Consider the following 14,806-nt stretch of genomic DNA (forward strand, 5'->3'; position numbering starts at 1 on the left):
TATCAGCAGAGTTTTAGGAAGAGCAAGAAAAAGAAATTAAAACAAGGTCCTAATGTATGGAACCAAATACTTAAACATCACTTTTTTTTTTTTAATTAAAAAACATAAGCAGCACCAGTAAGTCCTCGCCTAAGGAATCAACCTTCTGTAATCACATGGTAACCTTAAAATATTTAAGGATCCTTATCCCTCTCTTCACACCAATCAATGGATTTATCACCCCAGTGTTTCACGTCACAAACTGGAGACATCAGATGCTTTAACTCCACTAGAAGCTGCTACTTCTGAAGTATCATTGCGTACATTAACAGTTGCTGATAAACATCTCATGTATTAATAGCTACGCTTCCATTGTGTATTTGTTATTCAAATCAGGGTTTAACTTTCAAACGGAGCACACTTTCTAAGAATCCTCCCCCCAAATAAGACTAGATAAAACATTATTTGTGCAAATGCCACATTAAAAACAATATCTTTAAACAGGTGACATATAATTGCTGCAGAAGCCTGGACTTTCAAAAGTTTTCAAAAAGTTCAAGAGTTTCCACAGCCTTTCTATGGCCATAAAATTTGATCAAAAGAAAAAATATCACAAAATGTGATGTATGAAATCACTGCTGGTACATACTGAAATAAAAACAGGGATTTAACATTTTAACAGATTTCTGAAGGAATAGTCTATCTTTAATGCACCTGTACAACCTCTCAACAGCAATAAACAGGAATAATGGATATTACTAAAAGAACTGCACATTAGATCAGTATTGTAAAGTTCTCTTGAGCAGTCTTTGTATTTTTCCACTTAAACCTCTCAACAAACAGGCAAACTTAAATATTACTGTGACCAATTTCTACAAAACGCTACTGTTAATGTTCTCTCTTTTTAGTACACAGCAAAACTCAAAACCCTAGGTATGTTTTTAGCAAGAACACGCAGGAAGCAGTTCCTGAAAAGCACGACGCATCCTAACAGTTCTGAAGAATCCGGGTTTTAATTAATTTATGATAAGAATTCCTATTTGTTTGCCTCAGCAGCGTTCTCTGCTCCATTCTGATCCTGGATGTGCCCCTGGTTCTCCATTTCCTAGCGGCCTCTTCCACCCCAGACTTGCACCGTCTGCCCTGTGGATGCCCTGCATCCCTTCTCTTTATGTTCCCTTTTCCATTTTGTCTAGCTGATTTCTTCGTTAAAGTCTCTACAAAGAACAAAACAAAATCCCACTGGCTCTCTCCATCCACACACAAAAATCCCACCACATGCTGGTAATTAACATATATTTTCCAGATTTCTCTGCAGAGAGATTGTATCTGTTTCTGACACTGTGCTTGCCCCGTCTGCTTTAGAATATAGCTTTTGTTTCAAGAGTTACTGCTAACTCTGCAAAACAACTCCAGAGACCTGAAGGTCCCCAGGCATTAAAGCCACACAACGTACAATAATTAACAACAATGAGAACCCTTAGGACATAAACTATATCATAAATTGCTACAGTCCTGTGTTTGTCAGCCCAATGACCAAAAGCTTCAGAGTCTCAACTACTGCTCAAAGTTGTGTCCAGCAGCAGTAGCATGCAACAAGTCAGCCTTTGCTTTACCATAAGCTGTCAAACTACCCCAAATCAAGACATTTTTGCAGTGCTGTGGCTTCTGGGAGAGCTGAAAACTAGTATATAAATATTACACTGAAGTTTTAATGCAAGGTTTCAAGTCGAAAATTACATTTGAAAGGAACAATTTGAGTATCAGACACCCACTGTCGTTCCTAACAGAAACAAGAAGAATTAGTAGGAAGGGGCCAAGAGGAGTCCAAGCTTGTATTTCCTTCCGATGACTAGTGGGGATGGGGCTTTGAACTGAATCTCCTGTCCAGAGGTTGATAAGCAAACACAGCCATTCAGAATAAGCATCATGGTAATAAACTGTATCTCTAATAAGGCAACGTCCTACAGACACATTACAAGGGGCTGCTAAAATTCTTATGCTCCCTGCCTGCCCACAAACTTTCAGCTCCTAGCATACTCACACAATATTTGTTTTAGCATGGTCCAATAAACTCCACTAAATCACCAGCATGAGAGGTGGCAGCGTGGCTTTTCAAAACACCACCAACTCTACTCCATTCTGCTGGAGCAATACTTGACAAGACAGACAACCAAAACCAGCTTTTCCTGATTTGCTGTTTCTCAAGACACGACAAGCCACAAACATGAGACTTGGCATCGGTGAGAAAACAGTGTCAGAGAGAAACGCTCGCCTCCTCAGCATGAAGAGAGGAGCTGCTCACACGAGGCGAAATCTAAAGCTGGGTCCTTGACTTTGCGTTTGACTTGAGTGGGCTGAGGAATTAGCATAGCACATCAGCAGCCTCACTCGGCAGGCTGACACACACAAGTTATTTAAATCTGCCGCTCACTCAGCAAACAAGTTACCCAACATCTATCAGATAAGAAAAACACTGCCTTTTTCTTTCCCAGACGTACAGAGAGATATACTTACTGGATCTGTCAGCATAGCTCGAAAATGTGAAGCCAAAGCGAGGAAAGCCAAGGTGTTGAACAGCGTGCCATTGATGACACTATAAACGTAATCTCTCGATGGAACCAGCATGACAAGAAGGACTACGAAGTCGGCGTAGAACACCAGCATCCAGGTGACGACAGCACATGCAATACCACAGCCATCTCGAATAAACCACATTGTTCCCAGGGAAGCGCGGCTAGGAGGTGGAACGCACTTTTCTGGCTGTAGGTATTCAGGTTTCCTTTCAATATCTCTGAAGCGGTGGACTGGAGTAAGCATCATAGGCTATTATGTCCATACTTGCATCTGAAAGAGAACCAGAAACGGCGTTCACCGCTTTGCGAGGCACGCAGCGATCTTTTCACATGGTGGTACTGGGATCACATGAGAAACTCCAAATTGCTGAAAGCAAGTTGAAAAAAGCAGAAAAGACAAATAAATCCAACGAGAAATAATGGATTTGGAAACCAGACTCTCACGCTTATCAGAACACTTCTTACCCAGAAGACTCTAAGTGCTTTTAAGACTTGCTTAATTACACATTAAATCCACCAGCATGCCACCTCCACTCCCACAGAGGAAAGGCAACAAGTATTTTAATGAAGAGCACAGCAATCAGGTGGGTGCCGACGGGAGCGGCCACAGCTGGGGCTGAAGCAAGAACTGGCCACTGCCACGGGGAAAAGAGCAAAGACCTGGCAGAGTCCCCTTCTGCTGGATCAGACCTGAGGAAGGGAAGGGAGCCTTGGGGTTAAAACTGCAAAAACAGCCTGCTGAGGAGTTACAGTGGCAGGAACTACTGAAGCAGTAGCCCTGTGCTCTTCTCTCCTTTGGCTTTATGACCCTCTTAAGCCTTCTGCTCTGCCATCCTTACCCTGGCAGCTTTGCTCCATCCCTTGATGGCGTTTGTTTTGCCTCCCCGTTAGTGCTCCCAGCTAAGTCCCCTCCACTGTAACATGGGCACTAACACAACACACCTGCTGCATCGCCTTGTCCTCTCCATCTCTGTAGGCACCTTACCTACCTAGACGGCAAGGTCCATTGTGGAAGCAGAAATTGCTTCCCTTGCTGTAGTTTCAGCGTAACTCCCACTGAACTTAAGCATTTGAGAAAAAAAAAAAAGGTGCTCATACAACTCTGGCAAGGGATCAGTCGGCCCGCGCTGGGAGCTTACGCCACTCCAAATGTCAGCACACACCTGGGACGCTACGCTTTGAAAGTGGCTCTTCACACACCCAGCGACTTCTTCCAAAAGACACTTCTAAAAAAAAAAAATATTTGCTCAATGCTCTGAAGGCTCAGAAACGCCACGGTCTCTGCGCAAGGACCCACCTTCTACAAAAATGGATACAATGATTTTGGTACCAAATACATTGAACCTCATATACCCAAACAGCCACCTCCTATTTTGACATGTAAGCATTATTCTCACCTCTTTTCAAAAAATAGAGTGCATTTTTCCATTTTAATTCAGAGAAAGAGAGACAATGTTCACAGTTAGTTACGTTTTCTGCCTAAACAGTTCACACTGAAGCTATTTTTGTGTTCGACTGTTCAAGAGAAATGAATGCTGTTGCCTAGACAAAATGGATAAATTTTACAGGAAATGTGGTGAGAAGATCACAAACATATCCAGGACCTTAAACTTCTCTCAAGACATTTATGGCTAAATTCTCTCGAGTACAGGGGAAAAGCTCTACTTTGCATACCACCAACCTACACGGAGATGCTGTTGCCCCTACCTGGACAGCAAGAAGGAAGATAGCTGGCTTTTTAAGTGTTGTTTCAAGACAGGGAGTCTCTCACAGCCAAAAGTTAAAGCTATTAATGAGCAGGATGATTAATTAAACTCCGGCACAAAAATGATGAGCTTGTGTGTCTCAGTGCAAGTGACACAGAGGTGACTGGATACTTAAAAGGAACAGGTATTGCCACAGAGAGAGGCAGAACTCAGGAGCGCAGTTTCTAGCTAGCACGCAGCAGATGAACCAGGAGGGTTATGAAAGCAAACACCTGACCAGCAGGTGATAACCACACTGTTTTCTTTCTGGCATAACCGGTATAAATAAGCTAGGAGAAATAGGTATTTCCTTGTATTTCCGCTTTTAACATTTAGTTTGCTGCCAAGTGAAATAATTCAGGATGTTTTATGGGTCTGAAAAAAGTCACATGGATTAATGTTAGAGCATACCAACTTTGTATTTATATCTATATCACACAACAGAAAAATCAAGATAAAAACGTGCACGTGTGTCTCGTGTCTCGTTTACTTTGGCAAGAAAAAAAAAATTCTCATTCACAAAACTCACATATCAAGTTGTAATTATTTGGTATTTTAACCACAGCTATAATTTAGCCTCATGACACCTGATACTTAGGGAGAGAAGCCATATAATTTTCAGAAGAAGCGATTACCCATACAGTCTGCTGGCCTAAATTCAGTTAAACCTACACCTACTACTAAATCCATACCTTTTCCCCATATTTTCACTATTTGTGTATGGATGCATATATTTATACATTCACAAAATACCTTTTAAGTCTATAAAGACTCAATCACCCCCAAACGTAACTGTTTAACCTTCAATGCATTAATAATCTTATTTGTCATGCTGCTTTGCAGCTCAAAATAAATCTGATAAAAGACTCATGCCTGACAATTACGTTTTAATTGACAGTAACATCATATTGCATTAAAAAAAACCAGTGATATAGATGTTCAGTTTTCAAACTAAAAGTTTAGGCTTGACGCATCAGGTGGGACAGTCCTGAACACAGACTTCCAGGATTTTCTGCCTAGACTCTGTGAGGCTTTTCATTTTTTTCCCCCCCTGAGGTTTTATTTTCCAAAGCAAAGGAATGAAACAGTCACAAGAAAAGCAAATTCCTATCTAACAGAGGAATTATTCTGACAAGTCACGTTAAGGTCGGTATTAGTAGAGACCAACTGAAAGCTAGACAAGTGCATGCTGATTAAAATTGCGGGTTTAGCCTGGAACAGCACGCTTCAGCAGCCAAAAGAAAATTCAGACCTCTTGCTAATGCAGGAAGTGGTTTCACTCCGATGAAAGTTCTCTCAGAAATATTACTGAGTTAAAGGAAAATAAAAACCTATTGCTGTGGAACCGTCCAAGGAGAACCTGAGAGGACCCCTGAGGCACCTCGGTCTGCAGCTGGGGCCCAGCTCCTGCGGAGCAGTAAGGGAGCGCGGACAAGGCCTCGGCGCAGGCCTCCAACGCTGCCTTCTGCCTGGAGGACAGATGTGTTATTTAATGCACTTGGTTATTTAATACTGGCTTTACAGTCATCATCAGGCGACAAAATGAAAAATCAGTAATCACTACATAAACACCATTCATTATTTGATACACACGTTCATGTTTCAGCGTACAGTATCTTAGAGTCAAGCTACAGGAGCACAGAGCCTCAGCTTCTCTTTTATATAGCCTGGCTAACTTTTTAAATTCCTTGTTCTTACGTACATACATACATAAAGAAGCTTGTGGCAGGGGTAGCAGCTTGCCCTGGTGAGTCTGCCCTCAAATCACCCCGCACACAAACTTAATTTACAACCCCCAGCTGGAGTATGTCAGTCGCTCCTGCTCCGGAGCAAACACTATGTAAACGAGGAAGGGGAAGAACTTAATCATGGTGTCAGGCTACAGGAGAGGCCGGCAGGTAAGCGTGAGATGTAATGACAGCAAACACATCCATTTAGCTTAAGGACGTGTCAGAGCAAAAACCTTTTTTTGTTTTTTTAATCTGGGAGGCATTTAGCATTACAGGAATAATCAAAGACATAAGTAATATAGACATTAGAAATGCAAACAAAATAAATTAAAACCCACTTCCTGCCAAATGAATGCTTACAATATGCTATTACACCTTTTATAAATTAAGTAACTGTCTTTTGACCTAAGTCATGCCTAAAATCTATTTTTAATGGCCTGCGACTGCTGAATGACGTGTTAAGAGTGAACTACCGTATGATTTGGGCCTTCACCCAATGGCTTTCTGAAGGCTACCTGACGTCCTGATCTTATAAAAAGTACACAAAAATGACGCCATCATCGTCACCCCGCTGATTTTCATGTAATTACTCACGCTGGAAAAGCGAAGCACATCGGTATGATTTGCAAAACTGCAGTATTACCACGTAGACATTGCAACCATTTCCTCTATTAGAACTCCATTAACATTCAACTTTGGGAAGAGGTTCTGTTTTGTCAGAATAACTAAGTGAATTTCAAATTCTGCCTATTTTATTAAAACAATCTTGAACAAGAGATAGACAGACAAGGGGAGGACCCTGTAAGGGGCTTCAGTTTGAAGGGATTTCAGCTTTTTGAGGAGGGTCAGTTCGGGTCTTTTATTCACTTTAAAGAGGTACTTTGGAACAGTTTCTGTAACACACAGAACCAGGGCTCACTGCCAGCACTTTGAGAGCTGATAAATAATTCTAAAGTTAACTTTTTATTGTCATCAAAAGGAAGCAAACATACGTTACCAGTCACATTATATTCATGACGCAGCTAAACTAGGTGATCTAGATACACTGGACATCCCCTTATACAAAACAAAAATTAAAACCTATATTATATATATATATGTATATATTTACTTAAATATATATGAACTGTGAGATGTCACTTTGAAGTTTATTTCAGTTTTCTGTACATAAAATCACACTGATTAAAACATTACATATTTTATATTTCTTTGCAACAGAAGTGGAAGTATGCCTTCTAACTAACAGGGTATTTACCTGTGCTTCTCCTGCCATGATTTCACGTAGTCCACGTCTAGCAACAAGCCTGTCAAAACTTGCCAAAGCAAGTTCTAGCAGGAATAATAATAAGGAAATACCAATATTCTGTCTATTCTTTCCTAATGGTTTCTGCAAGACCTGAAAGGCTTTATCAGATCAACGGGAGTGGAATGAGAATGCTGAGAATTTTTGGCAGTCTCCTGCTGATTCATCCAGATATCCATCAGCCTTGCAGTTTTCAGCCGCTGGTATACAAAACCCTGAAGGATCAATGGGACTTTTCTAACAGGTCTGTGAATGGCAACTGAAAAAAGCAGGCTTATATTCATTATAGAAAGCTGTACTTCCATTGGAATATTTTAACAGTAGTTTAAAAAAATAGTGAAAAAAAAAAGGATTAAAAACTGTTTTTCTCTGGTTAAGATGGCAAAAGCATTAGGGAAGAATCAGGCACTGGGATCTTAACACTGCACTGCCAAGCCACCTGAGTACTGGGATCAAAATGTCACAGTGCAAAGTCAGTTCTGCCAGCCCTACTCCAGCCGCCCCAGAAGCAGGGTAACAGGATTGTGCCTGGTGCAGAAAAGTTTTCATTTTTCTTCTGGAAATTCAGGCACATTGAGAGGTACAGTTTCAGCCTAGGCACTACATTACCAGCTACCCTTGTGCTCACAAACATCTCAGATTCACCTGAAGCCTCCGGCTATTGAAGTTGTGTCATTTCAACACAGTTTCAGTTCTCATACTGAATGAAAATGGCCTAAATGGATCAGAATGTCAATTATACTAAAACCACTAAAAATAATCTTAAAACGTGACAAGACTTTAAAAAAATGTATTTTTGAGGCTAAATGCATAGACTTGCATTACTTGTCTTAGGAAAAGGGAAGGAGAGCACATAAAACCACACGGTACTACAGGTACAAAGTTTTCTACACACAAATGTAGTGAGTGGCTGTATTACTAAGCTGCATTATAGACAGTTTAGAAAACTGTTTACAATGTCATTTCACTATTTTCAAGAATAACCTAGTTTTTTTTAAATTATTATTATTTTGAAGGGTCCATGCATTAACAACAGCTTAGTAAAAATGGATCACTAAAAGCACACTTAAAGAGGTGAGGGATGTTTTGTTTGTTCCTTGTTTTTATTGGAAGCATCTTATTAGAGGGAAGATTTAATTGAAGGTGTGTATTCCTGAAGAATATGTATGAATGGGAATATGAATATGTAGAGGGAAGATTTCCCTAAGGAGAGCAGGGAGGAGTGGAAATTACCTCAAAGACATCTGTCAGATCTAGAAACTCCATCCTCAAGGCTGAGGCTGACGGGCTTGAAAGAGGTAGCCTCAAAAGGCACAAAACCCCCAGTCCTCTCACTGACATCACTGTAAGCAAGAAGCAACCTCTGCAGTGTCAGTGGAGTTCCATTAGTATAACTGTAAGGAAAATAAGGCCATGTTTTCTCAATTAATAAAAGCATGTTTGTGATACGCAGTCTCTCTGGACAGATGGTAACAGTTTCCTGGTTAATGCCCCTATCATTTCTGTTTAACCAACAGATATACGTTGTGTTAAGTAAAATATAATGCAATAAAGACTCACCTACGAGTCTTGAGTTATTTGGTAAATGATTCCACCCCCACCTGCAAGGCTTGTTAGCTGCTAGCCGGAGCAAAGAAGAGACACGACAAAGTTACTGTCCAAGGTACGGGAACACTGAACCACTACGGACGGGTGACAAAATGGGGACAACAAGAAGGAACGGGACACAAGTCAGAAGTACAGTAAAGAATAAGGTCAGGCTTGGATCTGACTTGGCCTTATCCCAATTTCAGCGATCTCCACGAGCAGTTGACCAGAACACTGCAGAGATGTCAGCTACTTCCTAAAGCTGTTACTGAGTAAGAACCATCACAGAACAATCACAACTTTTTCACTATCAGAGCTGCAAGGGCCATTGAGAAATTCTGTCACTTCAATCTCAGTTTCCTGACAGACTAAATACATGCGAGCCACTAATCTATGTAAAAAGAGAAATGTTAGAGCTCAACCTGCAAATACAAGCCACCCTTGTGGCCTCATCACCTACCTGGAATAAGGACTAGAAGGACAGAACAACCTTGCAGAAAGGACTGCACTGGGAAACAGAAAATGACTGGGGATGTCACGCTTTCCCACAGCGCTGCAGTTATTGTGAACAGACAGCCTCATGAGATACGAGACAGGAGAAGCTGTCCTGGCCTTCTAGACAGCTTTCCAATTTTGATGCTGACTCAGGACTTAAAACAGCGAGCCATTGTTTTAAAGGAATTTAATCCACTGGATTAAGGGAATTTAAACTCTCAATTTGTCTAGTGTAAACCTTTTGAAAAAAGGGAAAGAAGAAATTAAAGGAGGATGGTTTGCTTAGACACTAAAAATAATACCAGTTATATATGTTAAAAACTACGCTGCTTTCATGGCATTAAAATTATTTTCCTGAGAAGCAGAACAGAGGGTTTTTTTTTTTTTTTCCTTCATCTTGCTCCTAATAAGACACTGGCAGAACTATCCCAGTCTAAAGAATATTCAGAGTATTACCTTTCAAGGCAGAAAGAGCCCCTTAGCTACCAGACATACCTTTTCACTCGGTCTGACCCGGGATTTGGCTCTTGCCTGCCTCTGCTACAGCCCCCCCTCAAAAGCATGAGCAAGTTGCTGCCTCTCCTACTTTATTCCCCCACTTGTAGTCTACACTTCTTCCCTACCACATCAGGGAGTTTCAAAGATAAAGGTATGAGAGCTTGAAGGCATTTAGATTTTAAATCTAAGTACTGCACCTAAGCAGCTACCTAAACCAGATACAGAAAGACACAGGGCACACACTAAAATAGCACGTTAATGAAACAGTGACAAAAAAAAATCACCTCTACCCTAAAATGAAAATTGTGACTATCACGATCCAACTTTATGACGTTAAGAGTCAGCCTACGAGAAAGCTATGGTGCTGCTTCAGGGAACTGGAAAAACCTGCAGGTTCAGATTGCCCCACGTTAAAGTTTTTAAAACATAGCAAAGAACTTTTTGATTGGCAACTAGTATTTGTTTTGCTCACTGATGCACTAGCAAGCACAAGTGATCTCTCTTTCCACAAAGAATAGATTTCTGTGGGTAAACATTAATTTTGTTATCCTTTGAAATACCGAGACCTGGAGACCAGACTAACTGCAATGCAGGATGTGTTGTCTGTCCATCCTACACCGTATTGGACATCAGTGATAGAAGCAGTCATTGCAAAGAGCAAAGGTGCGTATCACATTCCCATCTCCCTTTAATCCCCTGCTATAGCCCTCTGATTTCTGATCTCTCTGCATGGTACTGCTGTCTTTCCACTAGGGCGGAGAATAGGACCCTAACTCGCATTGTCATTTTTATTTTTAAATTATTATTAAATAGTGTAGTGCTTCACATTACCCATTTTCAATCTTACTGCTTCCATCTGAGCCCATCCGCCGTAACTTCTGAAAGCTGCACATTTCAGACTGGTCCCTGCGTTACGGCAGAGCTTGTAGCTGCACCTCACGAACACACCATCCACCACCAGCCTCGCAGCAAAAACATCAACAAGGGCCGTGCGTTTCCTCCCATTCAACATCCTCCCCTTTCCCACGGGGCATTAACATTTGAGTTTTCTGTGTCCTTACTTGCCACTAGAGCGCATGGAGCGGTGAGTCCCAACATTTTTCTGGCTGAACCCTGCTGCTGCAGCCAGCAGCTCTCCCAAGGACCCCCAGCTCCGGGCCAAAGGAGGTCACCTGCCCGTGCTGCTCTGCAGTAAGAGCCAGGGCACGGCTGCCCCGTCCCGTAACACCTCGCACCTACCAGCTGGGAGCAGGTGCTGGGGGAGGCCTTTGGCACCCACAGCCTGCAGAGGCGAGCTGGCTTTTCCTTTTGGGCTCCCTCAAAAGGACGATGAGCAAAGAGCTACTGGCAGACTTGCTGCACTGCAGCTCCAGTCAAGTTGCAGCTCTTTTTTCTTCTTGTCTGCACAACCCAGGAAACATGCAGCTCTCGTAGGGAAAGCTTTAACTTGTCATTTTCTCCACAGCAACTTTAAGTTTCAGTTAAATACGTTATTCTGAGTACCATCATTCATACCTGGTTTGCTTCAGCCAGCTAAGCACAGGGCAGGGGAAATAAAAAGCGACAAGAAGCTTTTATAACCCCGTCACATACTACATTACCCTCTGTCTTCTTTCACAAAGGCAGAAAAGCTGTATTCCACGGTATCACCCTAAGAAAAAGGTCATGTCTACGCTGCAGAGAGACCAGAGACAGCCATAAGCTCACTCAGTTCACATCTGCAGCAACTAGCTGAGCTACAGCCAAGCCGTTTTCAGACTGAATCAGCCTGGGTGCCCATCACTGACACTGTGGTCGCCTCTACAGGATACATGTCCCATTACCACAGAATCACAGAACTGTCCTAACAGCATGGCTGTGCTAGCAAGTTTCCACAAAATAAAGCAACGCGTGGCTTTAAACTACATCGCCCATGTGGCACTGCTAGCTCCTGTTCCATTTGAAACTCACAGAAACCCAGCTATCCTGAAAAGCAAACTCACACCAGGTAAGCAGCAGGGATTCACCAAAGCAGGGTTACCATTGCCTGGGCTACACGCACGCTCCTTTAGACTGTCACCTGTCCCCTTTGCGGGGGCGAAGGAAACTGTGCCCCAAAGACACGCAACTACCTGGGCATAGCGGGTGCACATCTGCTGAGGAATGAGGCGTTCATCTTCTTACAGCCTGCTGGGTTAAATCATGTTTTGTCACTTCTGTCTACTACCAAAAGCCAATTTCAAAGAGAAATACATACCCTGTCTGCAACTATACTTCTGAAAATGATAACAGAAACACATCAATACCCCGTTTGTGCTGGGGGTGTAGAAGTACCCTCAGTTTTTAGGCAGACCTCACATTTTCCCTGTTACAAACCCGTACCTGCACAGAGCTTCTGGATCGCACCTCCTAAATTTCAACGAGTCAGCCACAACTTACTACCACAAGCAGCTCCCATTGGTATGACAAACACTATTGCGTCAGAGAGACGGCACCGTAGTCGTAGTGTTTGAAGGACGGGATCTTTGCCGCACACGGGGCTGCGATCTTAAAGACGGGAATCCACGCGTGGCTCCACTTACCGTGGCAATGTCTGCGGTGCTCTACAAAAGCCGTGTGTGTTGCTTTCGCAGGGCGAGAAAAGCGCGGTGCGCGCCGAAGCGTTGCCATCTCCCACACTGGGCATCAGAGGCAGGCAGCCCTTCCTTACCCTGCGAATCCTTCCCACCCGAAAGACCGTGTGGATTGGGGCAGGGTCCTTCCCCACCACCCCATACACTAGGAATTGGGGCAAGCTCCTTCCCCACCACCCCAGCCCCTAGGAACTGGGGCAACCTCCTTCCCCAGCACCCCTCCTGGCCACAAGACGCAGCTCCCGCTCGCTGTGCCGGGACCCAGGCACCCCACAGGGCTCCGAAACCCCCCGGGGGGGGGGGGGCACCACCGGGCCTCGTCCCGCGGTCCCCTCCCTCCCAGCGGGCCCCCACCTCCTCCCGGAGCACCGCGGCCCCCCCCCCCCCGCCGCCCTCCTCCCGGTAAACACCGCCCCGCCGCCGCCGCCACCTACCCCGCAGGCCGCCCCGCCGCCCTGCGAGCTGCCAGCGGCCCCGTTTGCCGTGCCGGTGCGGGTCCCGGTGCCGGTGCGGGTCCCGGTGCCGGTGCGGGCAGCCCCGCACACGCGGCCCCGGCGGCGCCCCCCCCCCCCGGCCCCCTCACGCGGTTCTCGGCGGGGCGGCGCCGGGAGCCACCAGGAAGCGAGCGGCGGCCCCGGCCCCGGCCCCGGTCCCTCCCCGCCCCGCCCCGGGGCACGGGCACAGGGCGGGCAGCGGCTCCGCCACCGGCTCGGCCCGGCCCGGCCCGGCCGCCTGCCGCAGGGCCCCGCCTGCCCTCTGCGCGCCTGGCCGAGGGCTAAATGGGATAAATTCGGGGGGGTTGGGGAAATGTGGGGGCCGGGGGGCAGCGCTGCGGCCCCCACCGCCGGCGGTAAGCACGGGGCGAGGCGCTGGTGCCCGTGGTGGCGTGAATCGGGGAGCGCCGGGTGGCTCCCCCCGGGCTGGGTCTGGCTGGCTGGGGTTTTTTAATTTCAGCCACCGCGTGCTGTCGCGTACCGTAATGAGGTTAGGCAGAAAGTCGCCGCTTTGCCTAGAAAAAACACCGTTGTCCTTCTGTCTGATAACCTCCGGGGTTGCCTTTCTTTAGAAAAAGGATTTTAAACACACCAAGAAGCAATCTCCGCGGGGAGAGGATGCCTCCTGCCACCCCTGAGGAAATGGAGAGCCGGACCTGGAATTCCCGAGCCTCCGGAAAACTGCTGTTTGCATGTATATGCTGCAGAGCGGCTCGCTGGGCTTTGAACCATGCAAGGATTTGACCCACGTTAGGTAGGCTCCAGGCTGGGATAGCAGAAAGGGGGGAAAAAACCATCATCTTCCCTTGCATTTATGGCTTGCATTTATAGCTGTGAGCCAGGCAGAACCAGGAGCCACAGTACCCGTGCTCTCGCTGGGAATCACACAGTGCACCTGCATTAACACTTGAGGTCAGATCGGGACGGAATTCTGTAAGGCACTTCCCAATTTCCACTTCCCACTGTTTGCCTCCCACGCCAGAATATTAGGACCTAAAAATCGCTCTGCGGGGCCAGACGAAGGGAAAGCGTGTGACCCTGGCCCCTTTCCCACAGGGTCACTGCTGTCACCTGGCCCCGCTCACCTCCCCAGGTCAGTGGGGAAGGCGAGCCACCCGAGGCTCCGCTGCCGGCTCTCCTTTCAGGGAACGGGTCAGCCGCCACCACGCCGTGATCCCTGCGTACAGGAACGGCGCTGCAGGTGAGCCGTGGGACGCATCCCAGATACGCACCTGCTAGTGGATGTACAGCCCACCAGAAGCGCTGCAGGGCGAGACTCCCAAGCGCCTTCCACACCACAGGCTTGCTCCTGTTGTGTTGTGCTCCTTGCTCTGGGCACAGCCACCAGCACCCTACACGTTTAATGCAGCGAGGAGCCTCGGGGGCTGCAGGCACCTGCAGGAGCCGTGGCAGCACGGTCACACAAGGCCTTGGCCAGCGGGTGTGCATCAGGACGAGGCTTGGGAGCTCCTAGGGGAGCCTGGAGGTTGTGCACAAGAGCTGCGTGAGGAACGGGAACCTGCCACCAACCGCCCCTCGTCACGGAGCTCTCAAAGAGAACAACCCCCGTAATTAATGCCTGGCACGCTTTTAATTACTTAATTAATTACTCCTTCCCAGGGGGAAGCCCGGGGGCGCTCGGACCTCTCCCTGAGGTAACCCCCCCCCTCCCCGCCATCACCTCAGCGAGGGGCGGGGGGGGGGCAACAGCCGCTGCGCCCACCCCGTCCGCTTCCCGCCCGCTGCGGGCGGCGCTGCGCATGCGCGGAGCCCTCCCCCTGCCAGCC

At 46.1% G+C, this 14,806-nt stretch overlaps 1 protein-coding gene across 8 annotated transcripts in view; it reads right to left on the reverse strand.

Annotated features, from left to right (window-relative positions):
• Positions 1-14,663, reverse strand: part of ZDHHC3 (zDHHC palmitoyltransferase 3) — a 32,634-nt gene extending 17,971 nt beyond the window's left edge. For 3 of the 8 annotated variants that reach the window (XM_083824982.1, XM_083824989.1, XM_083824988.1), the window contains exons 1-2: positions 12,960-13,145; positions 2,497-2,826 (exon numbers count right to left, since the gene is read on the reverse strand). In XM_083824982.1, the coding sequence (XP_083681108.1) occupies positions 2,497-2,802 (306 nt within the window). In that variant the 5' untranslated portion in view covers positions 2,803-2,826; positions 12,960-13,145. Of the gene's footprint in view, positions 1-2,496; positions 2,923-3,718; positions 3,782-12,474; positions 12,707-12,959; positions 13,146-14,251 lie in introns of those variants that run through there. The other 5 variants (XM_083824983.1, XM_083824984.1, XM_083824985.1 and 2 more) reach the window with 5 other exon arrangements.
• Between the last annotated feature and the right edge of the window lie 143 nt (positions 14,664-14,806).

This window comes from Anser anser (genome assembly GCF_964211835.1).
Source record: "Anser anser genome assembly, chromosome: 2".
Classification (NCBI taxonomy): Eukaryota; Metazoa; Chordata; class Aves; order Anseriformes; family Anatidae; genus Anser; species Anser anser.